This window comes from Ammodytes marinus (genome assembly GCF_949987685.1).
Source record: "Ammodytes marinus genome assembly, chromosome: 1".
NCBI classification, from domain to species: Eukaryota; Metazoa; Chordata; class Actinopteri; order Uranoscopiformes; family Ammodytidae; genus Ammodytes; species Ammodytes marinus.
Genome location: NC_137230.1, coordinates 27966165 through 27991020, shown reverse-complemented (window position 1 = coordinate 27991020; position 24856 = coordinate 27966165). Strand labels below are relative to the sequence as shown.

General features: G+C 40.3%; 1 protein-coding gene across 2 annotated transcripts; it reads left to right on the top strand.

Moving 5' to 3' along the window:
• Positions 1-2449: 2449 nt before the first annotated feature.
• ctsd (cathepsin D) lies at positions 2450-18440 on the top strand. Of its 2 annotated transcripts, none has more exons than XM_080033527.1 (9): positions 2450-2882; positions 9268-9424; positions 13089-13212; positions 13332-13450; positions 13554-13753; positions 16381-16503; positions 16762-16906; positions 17547-17645; positions 17894-18440. In XM_080033527.1, the coding sequence occupies exons 1-9, from the start codon at positions 2701-2703 to the stop codon at positions 18053-18055; spliced, it is 1311 nt and encodes a 436-aa protein (XP_079889653.1). In that variant the 5' UTR covers positions 2450-2700; the 3' UTR covers positions 18056-18440. The 2 variants fall into 2 exon arrangements, with proteins under 2 accessions (XP_079889653.1, XP_079889654.1); XM_080033528.1 differs by lacking the exon at positions 2450-2882 and adding an exon at positions 8149-8294.
• The last annotated feature ends 6416 nt before the right edge of the window (positions 18441-24856 follow it).

Sequence of the window (24856 nt, the reverse complement as noted above, 5' to 3'; positions counted from 1 at the left end):
TTTTTGGAGCTGCCTTTGTATATGTCATGTCGAAAAAACAAGAAAATAACAAACACAAACTGTTGACAAAAAGCTGGAAGCACAATATTGTCTATACATATACATTAATACTGTACCACTAACACCATCAAAAGTTAAGTTAAGTATGCTGTCAAACTGTTTATCAGTATTATTGATCAGATCAGGAGATCAGACGCTGTTGCCATCACTCTCTGCTAACTCTGTATTACAGCAAATTTGAGTCAGGTCCCTGTTGGGTAGTTTCAACTTGTGACATACTGTGTGTTCCTCTTTGTTGTTGCACTTTATCGTTGTTTGCCAAATGTTCCCATGACTTTCTAGAATTCTCCCATCAGCACATAAAGTATATATGCAGGTATTGTGTGGCTGCTGCTCTTGCAATTTGGGCTCATGTGATGTTTGCAGATATGTGGACTCATGCTGCTTTGGAAAAAGTCACATCAAAATGCTGATTGCCCTGAACTGATGTTGCTGACGAATACCAGTTCGCATTCTATTGTATGACACACATTTTTTGCAATTTCGCAATGAAAATCAAGTTATTTGAACGTTGTTCTTTTTCCTTTAGGTGTGTATATATAACTTTGCTTGTTGTCACATGATGGACAAAATCATAAATATGTGCCTTTAATGACAATTTTTCTTTCTCTTCTCTCCAAGTCATAGAGGATTATAGCTTATGTTTTTTTAATTGCAGCCTTCATGCCAAATGTGGTGTTCACAACGCACAAGTAGCCAGTGGACTTTGACTACATGGACTCTTTTATGGGTCCTTTACGATTGATCCACCATTAGGGCTTAATATAAAATAGATATCATGGTGTAAAAGCTGCAATATTTTGCTCTGAGATGTGGTACAGATGTAAGTACAAATAATGAAATGCAAAGACTCAAAGAAGTTAAAATCCTTCAAATGTACTCAAGTAGAGTATAGGCTACTTGACTTAATGTACCACTGTATATTAGAACATCATACACTGCATATTTCATAAAGCAGGTCAGAACACATGGTACACTATTTGTTAAAGGATCGAATTTCATGATGAGGCTCAAGGTCTTGTATCCTATTTTGCATCATTGGGCTTAGTTGCATTTTCATCTTTTAATTTCACTTGATAAAACCTACACGCAGTAGGACTACCTAGTTTGTGCTCGTATTCACTGTCAGTATAGTAAACATGCATTAAAAGAAGACAAAGCCTTTGTGTGACATTGATGTTTTAATAGCTCAGAGTTTCTCGAATATAGAATGAGAGAAACGGTGGTGTCGGGTTTGTGGAATGAGGCAGCCACTAGCTGGTCAGTCCCAGCTATTGCATGGAGTTACCAACAGCAACACCACACACCTTTATTAGTGATGCTTTCTGTTACGAACAACTCCACCAAATATTTCACATGGGGAAGAATTGATTTGTCAGGCAGGAAAACTAGACACATTATGTTAAGTATGTAAAAAATAAATAGGGCCTACTGAGATCATTTGAATATTTTAGGTAACATCAAAATGTAGGCGTATCAGAAGTGAGCCTATCTAAACATAAGGCACAATAGTTAATAGGCTATAAATTGTGAGGTAGCAACTAAGTCAAGGATATTTTTTATTATCATAATATAGCCAACAGCAGAAGGACATGTATGTTGTTGGGGGGCATTGGAATACTGCAATGTTGTAAACGTTTTAAGTCAAAGTATTGAGAGGCTGCTTTATCCTGGCATGGGTGAGGATTTGATTGATTTGATTTGAATATTTTATTATTGTGTCATGCATTAGCATGCCCAGCCCACAAGGGCTTACAAGACACCATTAGCCTATAAAACACAGACAGACCAAAAACCAAAAATTGATTCTAAACAATACTAACATTAACGATATAAACCATCCTGACGTTTATAAATTGGAAATGGGTCTTTATAGGACAATGGCTTAATGTATTACTTTATTTAGTTATTTTACTTACTTAGCCTACTAAATATATTTTAAGAATGCCTGATCCATGTCCTTTTCCCCTCTTCACATCCTTCACATCGTATCCATGGTTACTCGCTGGAGGTCTGGACCTATGATTCATAGGTCCATGGTGAGGATACCCAGGGGGCAGAGTGATTTTATGGACATGGAGCTTTGTAAAAGGTTGTTCACCAAAAATGACATCCACGATCACAACCTGGGTGGACAACCTTGTCAACAAGCTGCTGATAAGCTGCAGTGGGCCGACATAGCAAATCAGAACCACTGTTTAAGTGAATGGGGGTGAATGGGGATGGGGTAATGGGGAATTTTTTAAACTTATAGATATTGTAGAAGCCAAATGTTAGCTAAAAGTGTCTGTCTGTTATGCACTGTGTGGCCATTAGGTGGCAGTCTACTCTTGCCCTATAAAGGCATGACAGGTACGGAGGAGTGACAGGTGTTTGACCCGGAAGGGCAAACGGTTTTTGATCGCAATTGTTTGCATCGTTATGAAGCTGCACTTTGATCGTAAATATTGCACGGTGAATAAACTTGTTGTATGAAAAGCAAGAAGAAGTCGGATGATATTATTTACACCTCAAGAAAGCAAATACCGAAGAGAAACAAGCGCGTCAGCCAGGTGATCTGGGTCGAAACACCTCAGTAGCTTTAAGCATCAGCTTAGCTGCTTTAACATTAGTCAAAAACCTGCATTTTGGAATCCGTAAATGAACTGTTGGCACGTTTGGAACACGGAGGAGAAGCGGGAGGCCGGGAGCTGTGTGTGGAGATTTCGGGAGCAGTTTGCAGACGTCCGTGGATTGGAGACGCAGGAGTCGGAGCTAATGCTGCTAACAGCTGATTGGAGCATCGGACCACCGGAGCATCGCACGGCGCCCACCGCACGGAGGTATTTGTAGCGCTACACTCTTTATGGCCATTATTTTTGTGTGCACACATTAGAGACAAAAATCCAATGCATTGGTTTCCGAGGCTGGGGGACAATTGACTTTGCTCTGACTGTTGTTGCGTGCAGCAAACTTTGTACTGACTATTGACATCATGGAGAAACGTGACGAGGTATTGGACACTCACGTTACCGAGACTGTTAGACGCGAAGGTGTGAGTGAAGCTCAAGCGCAAGATGGTAAACGTGTGGTTAAGCTTACTGCTAAAGCACTAGCTGAGAAATTGGACAGGTTACAAAGTGACAGGAAAGCTAAGCTAAACAAGGCAACTAGCATCAGAAAATCAATGCAAAGTCTAATGTCAATTGGTGAAAACGTACAGGTACAGAGTGCTCTGGAAAAATTGCAAACACTGTGTGATGAAGCAAAATGCATGCATGAGTCGTTGTTGTGTATATTGCCCCCTGAGGAACAGGAAACACATAATACATGGTTTAATGCAAAAATGATTTCCAACAATGAGTGTTTTTCTGTTGCTAAATTGTGGCTTTCTTCATACAATGACGGTGCTGTTGAATTGATTGAAAAGGGTAAAGGGGAGGATGAAATAAATCCCCAGGACAGCATTTCCAACATTGCTAGTAGACACTCAAGCCACAGGAGTGCTAAAAGTGGTAGATCAAGCACAACATCCTCTGCCCAGGTAACGGTTGCTGCAGAACGAGCTTCACTTGTTGCTCGTGCAGCAGCTTTAAAGGAAAGTCATGCTTTGGAGGAGCAAGCACAACAACTTAAAAGGAAAAGAGAGAAGCTTGCTATAGAAACTGAAATAGCTGCATCCACTGCAAAATTGGCAGTACTTCAGGCCTCTTATCAGAGAAGTGTTTCTCAAGCAGCCTCAAATGGCATGAATTCCTATTTTGGAAAGGAAAGCAAGAAAGGCTTGAATCCTATGGCTAAGGAATACAGACCTGGATCATTGAACTCAAATAAACAACATCAGGAAAACAATTTTGTGGAAACACTGCAGGGTTATCAGCACCAACCAACCATTGATCAGTCAAATGATGAGAAAATACTATCTGCATCTCATCAAATCATTCAAACTCCACCCGGAGACATCTTTACCATCATGAGCAGGCAAAATGAAATAACAGCCACTCTGGTGCAGCAGCAGCAATTAATCTCTCTTCCACCACGAGATATTCCAACCTTTGAAGGAGATCCTCTACAATATATCACGTTCATAAAGGCATTTGAACAAGGAGTGGAAAAAAAGGCAGAAAAAGCAGATTGTTTGTACTATTTGGAGCAGTTTACTAGAGGTCAGCCACAAGAGCTGGTGCGGAGCTGTCAGCACATGGCTCCTGAGCATGGCTACAAAGTGGCAAGGGACCTGTTAGACAAACATTTTGGGAATCAGTACAAAATAGCAACTGCTTATATGGAAAAGGCATTCGCTTGGCAACCAGTTAAATCTGAGGACGGGACAGCACTCCAAGCCTACGCCTTATTCTTACGTGGCTGCTGCAACATCATGGAAGAGCTTGAGTACATGCAGGAACTGGATATGCCAGTGCACATGAGAGCCATCATTTCAAAGTTACCATTCAAAATGAGGGAGCAATGGAGGACAATAGCACATGACATCATGGAAAAAACAAAGCAAAGAGCTCACTTTGCTGATATGGTCGTATTTATTGAGCGCCGTGTCAGCATTCTGTCTGATCCCCTGTTTGGTGACATACTGGAGCCAGTAACTAATGTTTCTGGAATAAAGTCTCTCCCCAGGTTTAAATTGCCACCTGGAAACAGCATAAGGGGAAATATTGTGGCTACCACAGTAACATCGATGGACGTATCTGGCGGAGTTATGGAGCCAACATCAGACCCTGAGAAAGTAGTGAAAGCTGGATGCCTTTGCTGTGACCGCAATCACTCATTTGAGGATTGTGAACTATTCAATGGGAAGAAGCACAATGAAAAAATTCAAATACTGAAAGACAATGGAGTTTGCTTCGCATGCTTGTGCATTGGTCACATAAGCCGAGATTGCGAAAAGCGCTTAACATGTAAAGTTTGTGGTAAAACCCACCCCACTGTGCTCCACATTAAGAGAATGGTAACTGATCAATCTAGCAACCAACCAGCTTCCCTCGAAGCATGCGGGCATACAGGGGCCGGTAAGGATCGGTGTGTTTTGTCCATACTCCCTGTGCAAGTGAAGGCTGCAAAGGGAAATCGTACCATAAAAACATATGCCTTTTTGGATCCTGGCAGTTCAGCCACTTTCTGCTCTGAGAATTTAATGCAGAAGCTAAACATCACAGGCAAAAGAACCAACTTCCAGCTGAGCACAATGGGGCGAGTAGCAGTTGTTCCAGCCTACTCATTGAGTGGCTTGGAGATAGCTGAGTTGAATGGCACTCATTTTCATGCTCTCCCAGAGGTTCTTACACAGAAAAGGATGCCAGTGACTCCTGATAGTATGGTGACACCTGAAGAGTTGACAAAATGGCCATATTTGTCAAAGGTGCACATCCCACCCATACACGCAGATGTCGACCTGTTGATCGGAACTAATGCCCCCAAGATATTGGAGCCTTGGGAGGTCATTAACAGCTGTGGGAGTGGCCCATATGCAATAAAAACTGTGCTAGGATGGGCTGTTAACGGTCCGCTGAAAGAAGAGGTGAAGACCATGTCTCTTCAGACTGAACAGTTTCAGACGACCATCACCCAGCAGCTGTCCCAGATCCAACAACACAAAGACCAGTACAACATCCTCAAGCTCAAACTAGGTAAAGACAACCAGAGTCAGTCAAACAGTGCGGGCGACGGCTCGCAGGTGAACGGTGTGCAGACTGAGGAACTGGCTCAGCTCAGAGAGGAAGTGGAGGAACTCCGCAGCCAACACACACTGCTCCAGACACAACTCACTGACAAAGACACACTCATCAACACCCTGAGGTCGGAGGCATCACAGGCAGCAGAAGGTTCAGCAGCAGCAACAGACGATTCGGAACTGCTCAAGGAGTTGGAGGCTCTGCGGTCTCAGGTCCAGTCACAGTCGGCCGAAATCCACCAGATGAAAACAGAGAGAGACGAGCTGCTGTGGAGAGCTGAAGCCGCGTCTTCGGAGGCGGTCTCCGGCGGTGACGGCTCGGTAGACGTTGCCAAGACGGCAGAGCTAGAGAGCAGCATGGCAGCACAGACAGCCGAGACAGAGAGACTCGAGGAGGCAAAGAGCTGGTCCCAGAGCCGGGCGGAGCAGGAGCAGCAGCTAGCCTCGGCCACCAGCAGCGTGGCCATCCTGCAGACAGAGATCAGGAACAGGACGACCTGCTGATACTGCTGGCCGACCAGGACCAGAAGATACACGGCCTCAAGCAGAGGCTCAAAGACCTGAGGGAGAGGAAGAGGATGAGAGAGAGAGAGAGAGAGAGAAAGAAAAAACACTGTTTGAAGATAAAGGGAGAGACAGAAGTTTTATGAGAAAAATACTTTACAGAAACGAACCAGGAAACTGGAGCATAGGACTAATATATTGAAGCAGTTTCTCTATTCAAGCTGCCATGCTGTCTTCATTTTCCCCCTCGTCACATCACATGTAACTGTTAGTCATACGGCGTTATGTTCAACGTGTTCATTGACAGCTAAGAGATTTGAACTATGTCAGTGCATTTATTCATCTCTGCCACTTTTCTTTTACCATCTGTTAGCGATGGGTTTTACCAGTCTTGTTGTTTGTTGTAACGTCACATAGTGCTACTGCTAGCCGGTTCCTTTTGACTCACTAGGCATCTGGAAATTAAAAGGAGGATGTAAAATGTAGGAATGTGTTTTTGCTGAAAGGTAACATTTGCTTCTTCGTTTCTTTTGATTGTTTGAATTGTTATGTCAGCTGCCACTAACAATTAGGGGGCGGTGTGTAGAAGCCAAATGTTAGCTAAAAGTGTCTGTCTGTTATGCACTGTGTGGCCATTAGGTGGCAGTCTACTCTTGCCCTATAAAGGCATGACAGGTACGGAGGAGTGACAGGTGTTTGACCCGGAAGGGCAAACGGTTTTTGATCGCAATTGTTTGCATCGTTATGAAGCTGCACTTTGATCGTAAATATTGCACGGTGAATAAACTTGTTGTATGAAAAGCAAGAAGAAGTCGGATGATATTATTTACACCTCAAGAAAGCAAATACCGAAGAGAAACAAGCGCGTCAGCCAGGTGATCTGGGTCGAAACACCTCAGTAGCTTTAAGCATCAGCTTAGCTGCTTTAACAGATATCATTATGAAACTTTGCCAGTTGATTACTGACATTAAAACAAAAACTTTTTGTATTACAGTATTTTCCAAAATGTTTAAATAAATATGAAAAATCATCAATATTTTACTAATGATGCGAAAATTTGCATATCTGCAAAGCCCCCAAATCTAGATGTTGGAAGAAAACCAAGTCAATTTGTTTTTAAATTTTGAAAACAAAACAAGTGTCCCACTGCCTGAAGCCTTTCCTAATCACAGTTCAAATTTGATCAATAACCCATAGAAAATAAAAATTTTACACAGTTACATTTCATGTGCCATGGACCAAAAGTGTCCTTTTGGAGTCTCCAGCTGGTATTTTAGGAAACGGCTAGACATTCCCTTGGAAAAAACAGTGTAAAAAATGTATTTTCTATGGGTTATTGATCAAATTTGAACTGTGATTAGGAAAGGCTTCAGGCAGTTGGACACTTGTTTTGTTTTCAAAATTTAAAAATAAATTGACTTTGTTTTTGTCCAACATCTAGATTTTGGGGCTTTGCAGATATGCAAATGTACGCATCATTAGAAAGATATTGATGATTTTTCATATTTATTCAAACCTTTTGGAAAATACTGTAATACAAAAAGTTGTTGTTTTAATGTCAGTAATCAACTTGCAAAGTTTCATAATGATATATATAAGTTTAAAAAATTCCCTATTAGCCCACACCCATTCGCTTAAACAGTGGTTCTGATTTGCTCTATGTCGGCCCGCTGTAGCTTTCCAGCAGCTTGTTGACAAGGTTGTCCACCCAGGTTGTGATCGTGGAAGGTCCTGCATATCATTGCTGGTGAACAACCTTTTACAACGCTCCATGTCTGTTTAAAAAAAAGGGGGTTTTGCCCCCCTAGGTAGGACCATAGATAGTATAGTAAACTGGACCTATAAATCTCGATCTCGAAGGAGAAAAAAAAAAAGCGGAAGTGACATCATTCCCTAACGGCTGCAGTCTCACGTGACGGACAGTCAGCTGATTAAAGTCGGCTGGTTTGTGTCGACAACAGGTTAAACTGCTCAGTCATTGTTGTGTTGTCCAACTGTTACAATGCAGCTTTTACTACTGTGTGTTTTCGCGGCGCTAGCCCTCACCAACGACGCACTTATTCGGTAAGAATATAACAATTGTAATATTAAAGTGTTTAGTGGTTGTTGTTTATTGCGACATGAACAGGACCGTATGTGAACTACTGCTAGCGTTCATGCTGCATCGTACACTGTGTTGACGCTGTTATCCAACTATAGAAATACGAGCTGGTTGCACATTCCAAGCCAAGAGTAACTGTAATGTAGAACTGGTGAGTGTTGTTTATCAGCTGGCAACTCCAGCAACATGTAGCTACCGTGACCTATTGTAGCTCCACTTTTAGCCTGCTCAGTTAATGTGATATTTTCAGTGACCATTATGGTCTGTACTAGAGCAAGGACAGCTGAGTGGATCTTTTGACATAGTCATGGCTGCTGTAATCACTAGGTTACTCTTCTCTGTAAGCGGATGAAAGGTCTTTCCAGTAAACCATGCAGGGTGACGTGTTTTGTACTTGTTATTAAAAGAAGGGAGTAGAATATTCAGATACTTTAAACAAGTAAAAGTGGCTATACCACACTGTATTACTGCTATTATTCTCTTACAGGATAATGTTGTAATTTTGCAGAATGGTTATTTCAGAATCGTAAAAAAATACTGTTGCCTATCAAAAATTAAGTCTTTTGAAATAATCCATACTTTTGTGTATTTGTATCTGAATTAATAACTGCTATCATCCATTGTTGGAAGAATAATGCCTTTTGAATAGGTGTGTTTTGACCACAGGCATTGCGGCATCATGTGTAATAATAATAATTGCAGTATTTTGCTAGAGTGTCATGGATTATGCTGTGCAAGGTAAAGTATGTGGGTCAAATTGTATCTGCAAGGTTGCAAGTTGTTAATAAAGTAGCTTGATTATCAAACTTCATTGCTATTGCATTTTTTTTGTTACAGTATGGTATTTTAATCTGATGTGGTTTTAGATGCACAGATCTGGAACCAAGCTATAAATTATTTCACCTAAATCACTTTTTTCCATTTATTTTCATTCAGAATTCCTTTGAAAAAATTCCGTTCCATCAGACGCGAGTTGACAGACTCTGGGAGAAGAGCAGAGGAGCTTGTGGCCGATAAGCACTCGCATAAGTACAACTTTGGCTTCCCCGGCAGTAATGCACCAACTCCAGAAACCCTGAAGAACTACCTTGATGTAAGCATCTTGCTGTCTCTAAACCACTGGGCTATATAGACATTTTTTTTTTTTTTTTTTTAAGTCTTCCCTTTTATTTCCCTAATGCAACACTCCCAAGCTCAACAGGCCAAGCTTGGGGAGAGCAGCAACAAAGGCCCTCTTGTGTTGTGAACGCCTCTGCCTCTTTCTGAAGATCCTCCCAGCTAAATGGCAAATGGAATTGCTTGTCAAAACGTGTATGGCACATGTTGTGAAGACACACCTTTCAGAAAGGCTGATTCACTGTGCTGCAGGGCAAACTAATATCAGCTTGTAACTGAAGTAATCGAGTTTAATAGAAGATAGTAGTAACCATATGACTCCTGACTCAGGGTCTGATCTTTGAGCCTCTTGATTCTTGTCGGCTGACAGGAAGTTGTTTGTTTGCTATCAGTTTTACTGCAAATATTAGGCAATTGCCTTTTAATCCTCCATTAACTGATATAGCCATCGATGTTGAACACGTCTGAAGCCACGAATTGCCAAAGAGATTTCCACAGAGCTCCAAGACTCTTACAATGTAAAGGTTGTGATAATATATTAGTGATGCAACGTGATGTGTTAAGTATTTACAATAATGTCTACAATAGGGATGGGAATCGAGACCCGGTTCCTCTTCAGAACCGGTGCCGAGTCTACCAATTCCCTGGAATCCTTAACATGCCTGCTTAACGTTTCCGCTTATCGGTTCCGCTCGTTGCAAATGCGTCATGATTTGACACTCACGCTGCGTTGTTTTGGTTCAGAACGCAGCAAACATGGCGTTAAACAGAATCTCTCTAAATGTTGGTTGTTTTTCACTTGAAAAGACGACAATACGGCCACTTGCAACAATTGTAAAGTTTCCATTTCGTCAAATGACACGCGCACGAGCGCAAGCGAGCAGACGGCGATCGTGACAGTTTAACGTTTGCATGTCCGCTGCCTGTCTAGTCGACACCAGAATTGCCCATTGGACTTGTACATACAATGTGTGACAATTAACGTGTGTGGGCTAATAAAAGAGGGAGAGAGATAAAAAGGTGAGAGCAGCATAAAGCAAAGCAAAACGGTTTTCTTGACCGCTGCCTTAAGCCGCAGTGTTTACTCACGTTCGTCAGCTGGTTTGTTTCTTTTTCCTTCCGTCAGCTGTTCTGCTGCCTTTAGGCACGGCGGGTCGGGTCGAGACGAACCCAAAACAACATACAGCGGAACTCGGCGGTGATAAGGAAACTATAGTACACTTAAGTTTAACAATAAACTTCAAAAGACACACTTAAAATAACGATCTCTGCCCATGCAAAAAGCACTGACTTAGATAACTTGATGGAGCGATCGATGCAAAAACCATCCGGCACATGTGTCTGATGACGGGCAGTTATATTAATAATAAACAGCGAGTGGGCTTATAAAAAAGGAAGAGAGATAAAAAGGCGAGAGCCTTTTTTCTTTTTTCCTCCCGTCAGCTGTTCTAATGCACCCTTTACGCACGGTGGTTGAGACGAACCCTACACTAAAGTTAAACATGAAACTTTGTAACTACACACTTAAAATAACGATCTCTGCCCATACAACAAAAAAAAGACTTGGATTACTTGAGGAGTGACTGATGTGCAAATGTGTCTGATGACGGGCCGGTATATTAATAATAAACGTGCTGCACATTAGAACAGCATGTACATAACATATCTCGTATCCTTCCTGAGAGGGCATGCATGATATTTTTTCTGCAAACAAATGGTTAATTTGCCAAAGTTGATAGTTGGTCTTATCTTTACAGAAGACTTCTTTGTATTTTTTATGTCAGTTGAATTTTGTTTCAAGTTGAATGCAAATGAGCACAGTTAATATTCCAAAAGGCACAAGCTCTTCCTTGACTGTTTTCAGTCTGTGTTTTTAGGGAACATAATGGCATTTGGCCTTAAACAGGCAAACCTTTTTTTTTGTCCGGAACCAATTAATGTGAAAATTGACAATTTACAGCAGCAGCAGGTGTGTTGTAATACATTGGATTCATTTACACTTGACAGTTCCCCCTGCAACCAATAGCAGAGGCATTGGTCATCGCTTGACACATAATAATTGATAGAATTTATATGGTGCTTTTTTGGAGGTCATTCAAAGACACTTTACATCATAGAGAATCATACATGTAGCAAAACAAAATACAGAAATTTAAATAAGGTTTGGTCAGGTTTCATTATGCTTCCTTAACGAGGTGAGTTTTGAGTTGACTTTTGAATGAGTTTATTGGGTCTGAGATGCTGATTTTTGGGGGGAGGGAGTTCCAGAGGGTTGGGTGCAGTAAGATAAAATGCATAATGTCTGAATTTACACTTTATTTTTTTTAGACAATGCGTATTGCAATAAAGAAAGTTCCTGTAAATAGTTTCAACAGTAAAAGGTATATATATATTTAAGGGTTCAAAAAATATTTTTTTTTAAATATATATTTTGGGGATTTTTATTTTTAATCGGACAATTTAATCTTAATCGTAATTTCTCTGAAAATAATCGGCATCGGCACTCCAAAATCAATATCGGTCGGGCCCTAGTATAATATGGCGAAACTATATTGAAAATGTACTGTAAGAAGTACTAACTAATCACAGAATAAATCAAAAAAGAGACGGTGTTTAAATCTTTCTTAGAAAAAGGAACCTGAGGTATGGATGACTTGACAAAGATTTTGACATGAGTCACTTTCAGTCACATGCAACGGAAGTTTGCGTCAGCTCCTACATTTGCGGAATAGTCATAAGTCACACTGTTATTATGAAAATGATTTTATAAACATGACTCAGTAACTTTTTAAGTGAAATCCAAACCCATTTAAATTGTATCAGCTAAATGTAAATAAGTATTCTTGTGCAGTGAAATTGTCGCGTTCAGTGTTTTACTTTCTATGTGATGTTTCTGAATTTAATATTCCTGCTAATATTTTACTGCTGTAGATGTTTAAAGTTGATTTTAACTCTGATCTGTTGTAGTTTCATTTAGAGCAATGCATCATGGTCTATAACCATACTTTAAGAGATACTTGGTTTTCACAAGACATTGTCACTACAAGAATAAACAGTCCACTTTCCATGAGATCAGAAAAAAACGCCACATTTTCAGATTTGTGATGTGTTTTTCAGCTAATCCAAGAAGAGTTTAAATCATTTATTTGCGAGGAATACTCTGGAGATGCATGGTCTTCTCTGGACAGGAAGGGGATGTAAAAACTTAACTGATAATTAACTATCAACTGAAGCTGTCAGACACATTTTCCGGTGTGGAAGTATGAATTTTTATCAATAGAAGTACTAGCAGCTTGAGTTTACACTTAGTACAGTACTTGAGTATGTGAACTGAGTTACTCTCCACCCATGGAACAGCCTGAGAGATTGTCGTGTATTAACTTGCTTAGTCGGGCATTGTTAACTGTGTTCATTCATTAGAATTGCTCATCGTCTGTGCTGTTTTTGGAAATGACCAGTTCTCTGCTTTTCAGGGATTATTGTAATCTCTCTCCCTGAGAACACTAGCTCATCTGTTCTTAGTCTACTGCTGGGTTTTTAAAGTCCAGAGTCCGGGAAATACCAGTAAATCTCCACAAGCTTTCGAGATGCTGATTTGTTGTTGATCATCACAAACATGTTTTGTTTATTTTGACCACCAGGCGCAGTATTATGGAGAGATTGGCCTGGGTACCCCTCCCCAGCCCTTCACTGTGGTGTTCGACACGGGTTCCTCCAACTTGTGGGTGCCCTCTGTTCACTGCTCACTCCTAGACATTGCTTGCTGTAAGTTCTACTGTAGTTAACCGCAAACGCAATACTTCCATTTACAGCTGTGAAACAATGTGTAGTTTGGGTACAATGTTAAGGATTTTAAATGTAAAGACTTTTTATTCTTTTCACAGTGCTCCACCACAAATACAACTCTGCCAAATCCAGCACGTACGTGAAGAACGGCACTGCCTTTGCCATCCAGTATGGAAGTGGCAGTTTGTCAGGCTACCTCAGTCAGGACACATGCACTGTAAGCTCATCTCACACATTATCATCACATTTACAATAAACTGTAGTTTCAGTAAAACCACTTCTCTTAAACTTGAGTTTTATTCGTATTCATGCTCTTCTAGATAGGAGACTTATCAGTGGCTCAACAGCTTTTCGGTGAAGCCATCAAGCAGCCCGGCGTGGCATTCATTGCAGCCAAGTTTGATGGGATCCTGGGAATGGCCTACCCACGCATCTCTGTGGATGGGGTGGCTCCAGTCTTTGACAACATCATGAGCCAGAAGAAGGTGGAGAAGAACGTCTTCTCTTTCTACCTGAACAGGTGAGGACACACACATGTTTATAGCTTAGTATTAAATATCTGCTGCTGTTTTACTCTCACCCCATGCTGAATTAAGACCTGATTTCCTTTAGTAGCTATTAATGGTTGACGTATAGCCCTTTTCCACTGATGATATTGTTTCTTGTTTATGTTGGTCCCAAGTCCTTTATGGGCTGGTACATGCTGCTTAGTGCCATGAAACAGTGTCCAGTGCATCAAACCCCCTTGCAGTGTGATCCTCTGTAACTTAGGGGCACTTTACACGGTGAAAACGTGAGTTTTCCCGTTTTTGGTTTAAAAAAAAAAAACCCCGTTCAGACACAATTTATCTGACATCTTCACCCGTACACAAAGTTTTCAGAGGAAACGGACCGAAATCGCTGAAGTAGCAGCCATGCCAAGCCAATAGTCAGCGGTGACACAGCCTAGTAGATAGCTCTTCCGGTACAATTTGATGCATAAAACCTTACTGTAACCGAAAATTAATGCCACTAACGTTCATAAAGCGGTTGGTGTAAGCTTGGGGTTACAAATATTGTAAAAGACAAGCTTTCTGTCCTCTTATTTCACCGCATTGAACTCGGAAAAACAGCAGACTTGCTGATAGTGAAGGGGCTTCGTGAGCGGATATTTTCCTGTTAGGCGTACTTCAAAATAAAAGTCAACTCACGTGTGTCCAGCGAAATGCTATGAATGTTTAGCCAGTGAAATGCTTTTACTGTGAAGCCGTAGCCTTAATGCTCCTTTTGTTGAACAGTAGCCTAACTTAACCGCTGCACGCTGATTGTGTTTTTTTAATGTAGAGCCGTGTCCCTGGCATATAGAAGTGACACACGTTTATTTAGCTAGAAAAACAGGCAGAGCACAACTCTTTCCCTATTTGCTTGTAGGAGCGATTGGTGGTACGATAACAAATGCATCAGCAACAGCACAACGTCCATGAGCACAACGAATACAGCTCGGTGATCCGCCATTGTTGTTGTTGTTTTCCAACTGGCGCACGTGGACCTACAAAGACGGCGCATGCCTATTTATATCCAAACGCAATGCGCATGTGTGAGGGTGGAGCCGTGACGTCAGCGTTATCAGGGGAAATGGTTTCGGTGTTTACAGGAAACCAAAACCGTTAAGTTTTCCAAAAAATCCTCCCTCGGAGGTGATCTCAAAAATCTGCGGTTCATGCCTGCGTTTGCGTTTGCGTTTGCTGTTTTCCTGTAAATGATATAGTGCAACCGCAGAAATTTTTCTGCGTATGCACCGTTTTGCGTGGCCGTGTAAAGTGCCCCTTAGTTTCCTGCATTGTGTGGCTGTGTGGCCTCTCTCAAAATACAAATGAGCTCTTAGACGTAGACCAACAAGCTGCAGAAGACATAGAAGCAAAATGGTGCTGTCTGTTACTTTGTTTGTTATAGATGTCCTTGTTGTGGTCAGATGACAGTCACTTGACTATTCACGGATGACTCACTGCACTGCCAGAAACCCCTGACAAAACCTGGAACTTGCATTTAGTGGCAGCTTCTGATCGGTGCCAAAATGAAGTTCCAGTAAGTCAGGCGGTCACAATGGGAACTAAAAGTGAAGCCTCTTGACAATATTTTTATGTTGCATTTCGATCAAGTTTCTGCTTTGGAAAAGGTCAAATGTTCTGTTTACAAGCTGCTTTACCCGGCCTGGTAGAAAGTACCCAATCTGGGTTAGATCACTCAAATGAAACCTCATCCTGTGAGTGCAGTGTATGAGCAGCTTTCATTGGTTTGTGTTAACCGTCTCTGTGCAGGTCCGCTGATAACGGTAGTACATAAAGATAACGTGCAGATGGCACATTCTCACAAGCGAAGTCATAACAAACACTTGGTTTAATTAGAGAACATTTGTCAACATTTCTTGTCTTTTTTTTTTTTATCAAATCGATATCCTTCATGCTTGATTGAGATGTATTAATATGTTGGATATTTTCTGGAATTCAGCTTCATTGAAAAAGATCAAGAGTTTGTAGTGGATAAACTTTATTTCATAGGTATTGAACAACTATTAAATAAAAGGTTGAGTCAGTGAATCTGGAGAATGCTTGTTGTCAAAATGACTTTCTTTCAAACTTGGTGAATATCTCCTCACAACCCGTTTACTTGTCCGTACTGTGTGTGTTGGCTGATTTAAAAAAATTCAAAAATCTGTTGGTACTACACAGCCTAGGCTTTGTAAATAAGGGGTCCCACCTTAGCTTGTCTCACAGCTCTCATCCTCATCTCCAGAAGCAACGGGCAACTATTTTACTTTCTCAGAAGGTTGAATAGCTGAATTAAAATATGGATAAGAAAGATAAATAAGACTGTTTTACCTTATTCTTTTATTGTATTCCTTCTATTGTAACCAGGATACTGTTTTGGCAATGTTCTTTATAAAGACGTTTATTTTATTTTTTTATCTTTGATGGACCCAAACAAAATTCCACTGAATTGTGGTGGTAAACGTTTCTGAAACTGATCATTTAAAAGGTCTGTCAGGCTCAACACCACAATAGCTAAATGAGAAACGAATATCTGTAATTGGGGTAAAACAAAATGTATTTATCCAGATTAATTAATCTGTGGTGACAAAGTCTGAGTCAATGCATTGTTTCTATTCAGGAACCCGGACACCGAGCCCGGCGGTGAGCTGCTGCTGGGAGGAACCGACCCCAAATACTACAGCGGTGACTTCAACTACGTCAACATCAGCCGCCAGGCCTACTGGCAGATCCCCATGGATGGGTGAGTGCTTGAATATTACACTTCATAATCATAGCTTTATCATATTATAATCGGTATTCTAATAAATCAGGCAGGGCTATAGTTTCTATACCTTATTTTTCGCTTTCATTTCTATCTTAAAGTTTGACAGTTTAGAAAAATATTTTTTTTTGTTAACTGAAAATTAATCTTGATGAGAAGCCTTAATTCCATGCTTGCTTTTAGTGGACAGTTTCTGAACCAGCTTGACATTTTATACTGTATGTGTTTGTGTGACAGGATGGCTGTGGGCAGCCAGCTGACCCTGTGTAAGAGCGGCTGTGAGGCCATTGTGGACACAGGGACTTCTCTGATCACTGGCCCATCAGCCGAGGTCAAGGCTCTGCAGAAAGCCATAGGAGCCACTCCACTGATCCAGGGAGAGGTGAGATTACCAGACCAGAAGAATAAGAAAAAATACACACACCAAAGTCTGGATATTCAGTGGTTCCCTATATATCAATAAATCCAATTGGTAGAACAAAACAATGAATACACAATAAATGTATTGTAGATGTGTTGCTTTTCTCTTATGATTAGGAAACTAAATATCTTTGGGTTTTGAATTGTTAGTCAGACACGACAACAATTTAGATGATGTCATCTTGGTCTTGAGCAAATGTCTAAGGACATTTATTTAACTGTTTTCCAACATTTTATGAACTATTTTAATAGAGAAAATAAAATTAAACTAATTGATGATAAACATCAGTTGCAGCCCAGAAAATGACATATTTAAACTTGTTATAAGTGTGTTGGGTTAATTGATGAATGCATTCAAGTAGTTACTTGAGTTTATTTGAATATTCTCTTTCTAATGATTCATTCAACTAGTTGGCACTATGTTCTACTTTACAATTACAATATTTTTCTTTCCTTTTTTATTTTGTGTTGTTGCGATGCAACAGTGGAACCAAATAAAAAAAATCATTTAAACATTATATTCCATTCATCTCCATTTGTGGTTAAAGTAGTGGACCTGACCTAATGAACTGTTCAATAAGTGAATGCTTGTTGTGTTTCAGTATATGGTGAACTGTGACAAGATCCCAACGCTGCCTGTCATCACCTTCAACGTGGGCGGGCAGGCCTACAGTCTGACCGGAGAGCAGTACGTCCTCAAGGTGAGACACTGTGCATTTTTCATCGTTATCCAACAGGGGGCGCCAGAGTATCGGCTCCTGCACTAACAATGAAATACTGAGTTGCCTTTTTAAAAAAATAAACAAGTGCTGCTTTGTTTCACTTGGCAAAGCCAGGAGGAGGCTTCTTTGTTGTCTGAAGAGTGATCACACACAGAGATCCATGTTGATATTTGTTTCTTACATAACTGTCTCTGACCATGTGTGTCCTTCTCCTTCCAATCTTTTAGGTCAATCAGGCAGGAAAGACCATTTGTCTGAGTGGTTTCATGGGTCTGGACATCCCCGCCCCTGCCGGGCCTCTGTGGATCCTGGGAGATGTATTTATCGGCCCGTACTACACCGTCTTTGATCGCGAGAACAACAGAGTGGGCTTTGCCAAGGCCAAATAAGCACATCCCGCACTACAGCAACATATTAAAGTGCAAAGTATAAAAAAATCTTCACTCCACATGTTTTCTGTTGCTTTGCAATCAAGCCGTATTTAGCAATAGACTTCGTGTAGAGCCTCAAAGCACTGAGTTGAAGAATTTGTACGATTTGGGGCAGAGTGGGAAACAGATTTTATAGGTTGTGTGATGAGTGTATTTGATCAGGGATCTGCTGATTGTAATGGTACTGCCCTTTTTAAACATCAAAGTGATCATATTTTTAAATCAGGGATTTGTTTTAAGCAGAACACTTTTAATTTGCGTTTTAGGAAGAAGTTGTTCTTCGACTACTGACTTTGAGATGTATTGTAATGTGATTGGCCTGAATAAACTCCTTTTTAAAGAATCTGTGTTTACTGGGTAATGTAGCTCTAATAAAGGGTAAATGCTTGATTAGTCAGTCTAAAAACTCTTTCCCCGGTTTGTAGCTTCTCTTAGATCTCACAAAAACTTCTCTTTCGGACTCACACTAGACTGTTCAAAACAGAGGATCAAACTTCAGCAGAACCAGAGATATCTTGAGAAGTGAGCCAATCCCTCATGTTTAAAAAAAATAAAAATGTATCGACAGATACTGACTGAAGTGACATCACTTGTTAGACTGCATGGATTTCCTTGAGACATAAAGGCTTTAAATACAACTTCTCACATCTGCAGTAGTACTCCCCAACACCTGTCACACTTTGATGCTCTCCATTAACTGAGGAGATTTGTTTTGAAATGCACATACTCACTTTCTTGAGAATTGGATGAGATATTTGAAACCTCATATATATATGCTTTATATAAAGCTATGGCCAGTAGGTGAGTGGTAGCTTAACCTAGCATTAGGACAGGAAATGAGGCAGAACCAAAAGCTCTGTACAAAGGTAACAACATCCACCAATCAATTCCTCTAACTCAGTAATTAACATGTAACACATTTGTTTAATCAACTTGTTTTGGTGGAGGTGTTTTGCTTTTGTATCCTCATTGTGAAGATAGGACTCCAGGAAGTAACTAACTACTCCTGTCCAAGAAATAGTCAAACAAAAACGTCCTTAACAACCACTATACTTTTTGCACGTCGGGACCTAGCAGTTCCAGTGATGATCATAAGTTACTCCTCATCTAACCCCATATACAGTAGGAAAGCAAATGTCTTAGAAAAAGGCAGACCTATTCCTTTAGCTAACAAAATTTCCTACAGGCGGATTTTGTGAAAAAATTAATTAACCAGTGAGGCGATCCCAAAACTCAACAAATCCTTCAAACTTTATTATTCCCTCAAACACTTAACATGAATCACCGTAATGTACAAAAAGTAAACTATAAATTAACTATAAATATTTCCGTAAAAGTAGTTATTATACTTGCTCAATAAAATACAGTCGACATAAAAATGTCCCCTCAGCTGCTTAGTATTCCGTAGATAAAGTTTGTCTTCACATCTTTTACACTATAAAATAGAATTGTTTAGTCAAGCTTTTGAAGAAAGTGTGCAGAGCGAGACCAGACTTACTGAAGTAGGCTAACCCTCAGGTTTAGGCCCTTTGGTCCACATGTGTTTTCCGACCTGACTGGAGGTGACGAGTTAAATCTTCAATTGGGAGAATGTGCTGTAAACTGTTTAGTTACTATATTGAAAATTCAGTTTAAAAATATATAAACAAAGAGCGGACAACAACGTTCCAAATTGGTTATGTCTGAATACTGTAAATCCAACATTTCAATAACTGAAGGTCACCACTTTCTGATGAGGCATCCTGATTTATCCTTGTTTATTTATGTTTATTGAATCATTTACCAATGCTTTATAAATCAAGCTTAAGTTACTTATATGAACATTTGCTTTAATTTTGGTAGACTGCACCAACAAATGAAGAGTTGCACTTACAAGGCATTACACTTGCAAATGCATAACTAATAGATTAATACCTTTTTTCCTGACTTAAACTGTAAATTTCAGTTCCTTTTTGCTTAAGTGGTGATTAGCCTATTTTAGCAAATTGTCTTGTTAGAGAAATATGAACATCTGTTCTAGGTGGTTAGGATAGATAGATCTTATCAAAATCTGGGAACATACAAGTTGCTCGGATCAATTACTTATAATTACTCTATAAAGAATTAATTAATTATTTTCTAACAATTTATAAAGACATTTGTCACAATTGGGGCTGCAATGATTAGTCAGTAAATCATTTGGTCAATCAGAATTTATCCTACATTTGAGATTATATTAATCACTTCTGTCATTTCTTAAATGGATGGTGCCATATTAGAAAGTGGTACCCAATCGTTTTTTTTATCGATTTGCCATATGCCACTATTGGATTTTATTTCAGTTAAACATTGTGCTCACCAAAACAACTGCAGACATCTGGAAACAATGTAATGTTGCTACAAAGAAAATCAATCAAGTTGTAAATAAACGAGAAATTTAGACAGTTCATCTAAATCAGAGGTTCCCAACCTATGGGCTGTGGGCCATTACTAGGCCACACATCACTTGCTACAGGCCACAAGGAGAGAATTATTAAAATGTTAACCAGTAGAACTGGCAATTTTTGATTCATTCATTGGTTCATTTGAAACCTGTCTTTGTCTTTTTTCCCTTCGGACTTTGTTGTAGCAACGTTGCTGGGATTAATTGAGCGAGAAAAACATTAATGCAAAACTATGAAAATAAAACCCATGTTGTGTGAAGCTAGAGGGGTAGCCTAGGGCTATAGAAACATGTCATCTCACTGTATAAAGGCCTACTTACAAATGTTTTTAAACACTGTGTAAAGTTATAACCTCTGACATTCTATTCTAGATATCACAGTAGGAAATAAATACTTTTTGGATCCTTGAATCAAATCTTGAGGTCTTGTTATCCAAAGATGTTGGTCGAAGTGTCATCCTGGACAGCTGAGACCTCTGCTGTCGACTCCAAAAAGTGAAACGAAAAGAAACAGCTCAGTTGTGTGAACAATTTCTCCGACTCGAGTTTGACCTTTGACCTCTGCCATCAGCCCTCTTTCTCCTGGTCTCCCTTCTCTTTTTCGGAGCTGGTATTTCCATGGTCCTGGTCCTCGCTGGACTCCGTGCTTGTGCTCTCCTGCCCACCGTCGGACTCTCTCAGTGGGGCTGCCGGGTCTCTGACGACCCCCTCCTCCATCTCCCCCTCCAGCTCCGCCTCAGTTTCCTCCTCCACACGGCCCACAGTGTCTGGGATAATCTCCACCTCAATGTCAGACGTGTCCTCGATCTCCTTGAACCACACCGTCTTCTGCCCCTCCTTCCTCTTCTGTTTGGCGGGTCTCACTGTGGGGCTTCCCTTGGGGACGTGGTTGTTGTGAACACTGCAGGAGGAGCAGTGGCGGCCCCGTCTCTCCATGGGGATGACCCGGCCTCGTGCCTGAGGAAAGGTGCTCCGCCTGGGGATAGCATTGTTCCAGCGCCTGGCACCCCCGCGGCTTGCGTCGCCCTCATTCTGGAAGCCGTCGTTGGTGTACTCCATGGAGTCCCTGTGGCCAGACCGGGCCTGGTCTGACTTCAGGCAGGGGCCCAGGCACTGCAGGCAGGGAGAAAGGACCCTCATTAATACAGCAGTTAATGAAGCATGGAGGATATTGTGGCATTGTTCAATGTTACAGATGCCACCGTGGTTCCCGCGTGAGTGAGCTAGGTTCATTTATTCTGTTTTAACACAGAGCCCTTCTGTGAATTTCAGCTGTTACATATTCATCAAACCAAAGCCACACAGGAGGAGGGCTGCACGTAACAGCAAGTCATAAACCTTCAGAGTATGGAGCTGCATGTGTAACACAGGAAGAACAAAGGTTTCAAAAAGTAGTAAATAATACATTCATAGTTTCAAAAGAAAACTATCTCTTGCTCTTTGTCTAATTTAGACAAAGAGCCTATTGTCAATGTTTCTTTCCAAAGTCAGTTTTAAAATAATGAAATTGAGATCCTTGGATTTTCTTTTTCTTTCACTCTGATGGCTTTCTTAGCTTTAAGACCTTTTACCGATTTCCGAGTAATTCAGTCACTTCCATAAATCTAGATAATTTACAGTAAAGGCCTTTGCACACCGGGCGCAACGCGATGCGAAATGACGGCGCTGGTGTGGAAGCTTGTATTGACTCTGTATACGTTCGTTAATTAACGGATTAATCGCACAAATAAAACGCGCCCGGTGTGCAAAGGCCTTAAGATCCACCTCCTACTTACTTTATTGCAACGAAAACTATTCTAGGGAAATCCACTTGCTTTATTACATATTGAGGTTTTTAAGAAATCGATATCCAACAAAGTAGGAGCTGGGGTCAGGTGGCAATTACCTTTGCTTAGCATAAATACTAGAAGCAGAAGTAACAGCTAGTTTGGCTGTGTAGGTTAACATGATAGGTATCATCTTTTAAAGCATGTAAATCCACATCCACAAAACCCTTCTAACTATGTAATTTGGGGAGTTAGTTGTATGATATTTAGCATCTGAAAATAGATTGTCATACTGTATATCGATCCAAATGAAAGATATTGTCATTTAAGTTTGATAAACTTTACAGAAATAACCAGTTTAGATGAGGCGGGCTATGTTCTGGTTCTTATGACACAATAAGTATTTTGAAGCAATCATGGCAGTTCTCTGCCTGAACATTCTATATAAACAATGACTGTTGGAGACCGTTTGACACGACCACGCCAAACCTGTAAAACGGTCTAGACAGTAAAAAAGCAGTTAAAACTATGTTTTATAATATTTATGAACATTTATTATCAATCAAAAGCGTATTGAGACACATTTCACATTTGTGAAGGCTTTAAGGCTGGCCATTTTCCTGTTACCAGTCATTATACTAAGCTTAAATTAGCTAATTGCCTCATAACTACAGCTCCATACAGTATATGGATATGATATTCTCATCAAACTCTCGACCATAAAACCCAAATGTCTAAGTATTCCTTTAATATGGGAAAACACAGAGTCAAAAATCACAAGGAATACATTGAAAATACACAAAAATAACAATACAAAATGATAACATTTCCTGTTTAAAACATGCACCAAGAAGCATTTGGATGTTTCAAAGGCCTCATGAGATGTCAGCATCTCCAAATTAAAGTCAGCTCAAAACACTAATGACGGATGGAAAACTCAAGAGTATAGATATCGATTGACCCATGGACTGACCTCACATATTTTGTCCATGCTGGCATTTCCCTTCCACAAGCGCGAAATCAAGAAGCCAATCACAATGATGCAGAGGACCAGCAGGGCTGCCATGACCAGACCCAGGAGTGCCATGTCACCCGGACGATAGCCGATGTTTGAGGGAGAGGGGCTGGCCACCGCTGCCGGATAAAACAGGTAAATGACTCAAGGTTACAATTACAGAATCCTTTTTCTGAATGTAAAAACATTTAAAGTTACATTTCCCACAGTTATTTCTTGCACCTTTGGTCACCTGTTAGTTAGGGTGAAGGGAGCTTTATTGGAGATAATTTAAATATTGAGACAATCTTGAGTTGTGGCCGAATTGTACAGTTTGTACATCACCTTATATACTGTACACAACTTTTCCATGGCTATTTACTGCTGCTATTGTGTCATGTAAAATTGGTTAAGTGAAATTTGCCAGTCAATATCATAGAGAATAATAGCAATGGTCTTACCAGGTATGACCTGAACAGAGAGGGCAGCTGTTCCAAACTCCCCTGTTGCTGGGTCCACGGCTCTGAGCTGTATTCAGAATATAAATCATTTTACAGCTTAAAAAACTAAAAAAAGTGTTAATGTAAGCAAAGAGAAAATATATTATGTTGTGCTTGATTTGAATCAGTTTGCAGATCAGTCACCTGAAGTGCGAAGGACTCCGTCTTTACAACTCTCTTCAGGATCACAAAACCATCAGAGGTCACGTTTACATAGCTGCTGTACTGAACCTCATACTTCACATCTGGATTTAAACCCTGACATATACAAACAAACACACACACACACACACACACACACACACACACACACACACACACACACACACACACACACACACAACACAAACACAAAGAAAAGCATGTAAGGATATCAGGTTTGTCAAACTCCAACATTTAGTACTTTCTAAACCACTATGGGGGCTAAAAGATACAAAAACAAACCTACAACACTGCTCAGATCATTTGTTGAAGGAAAACAGCAATGCAAACTCAAAGTGAAAGACACAGAAATTGTTTTCATTTTGAATTGTGGTTGTGTCAGCCTGAACAATTGGAAACCATGTTGATGAGAGCGTGAATCAAAACAATAATGCTGCTTCAATAAAAAAGCAATAAAAAACATTAAAATGCTTCAAATAGCTGCACAAAACTGCACAGTTGGGTAATAACTGTATGTTTGACTAAGTATGATTTTCATTATGTGTCAGTTCATGTACATTTTGAATGAACTTCTCAGTTTTTGATAATAAAGAAAAAGTATGCTATACATCGTTCTGATTGACTCACTTCGCATGAGAATAAATTCAGTCAGTCCAGTGTCCAGCCAATGAGCAAACCGTATTGTCACTCACTGGTTATTATGTTTATATAATGCAGCTTTGAACTAGAGTTATCTACACAACATTTGGAGCACAAGTTTCACAGAATACTTTTGAAAATAAAACTGTGTGAACTGAATATTTGGGGATTTTTTTATACATTTGCACATAAGAAGCACTCACAACTGCAAAGTCCTCGTCCCGAGCTCGGACCCTGAAGGGCCGGTTGGTGCTTCGGTCTCGGAGGATCATGCTT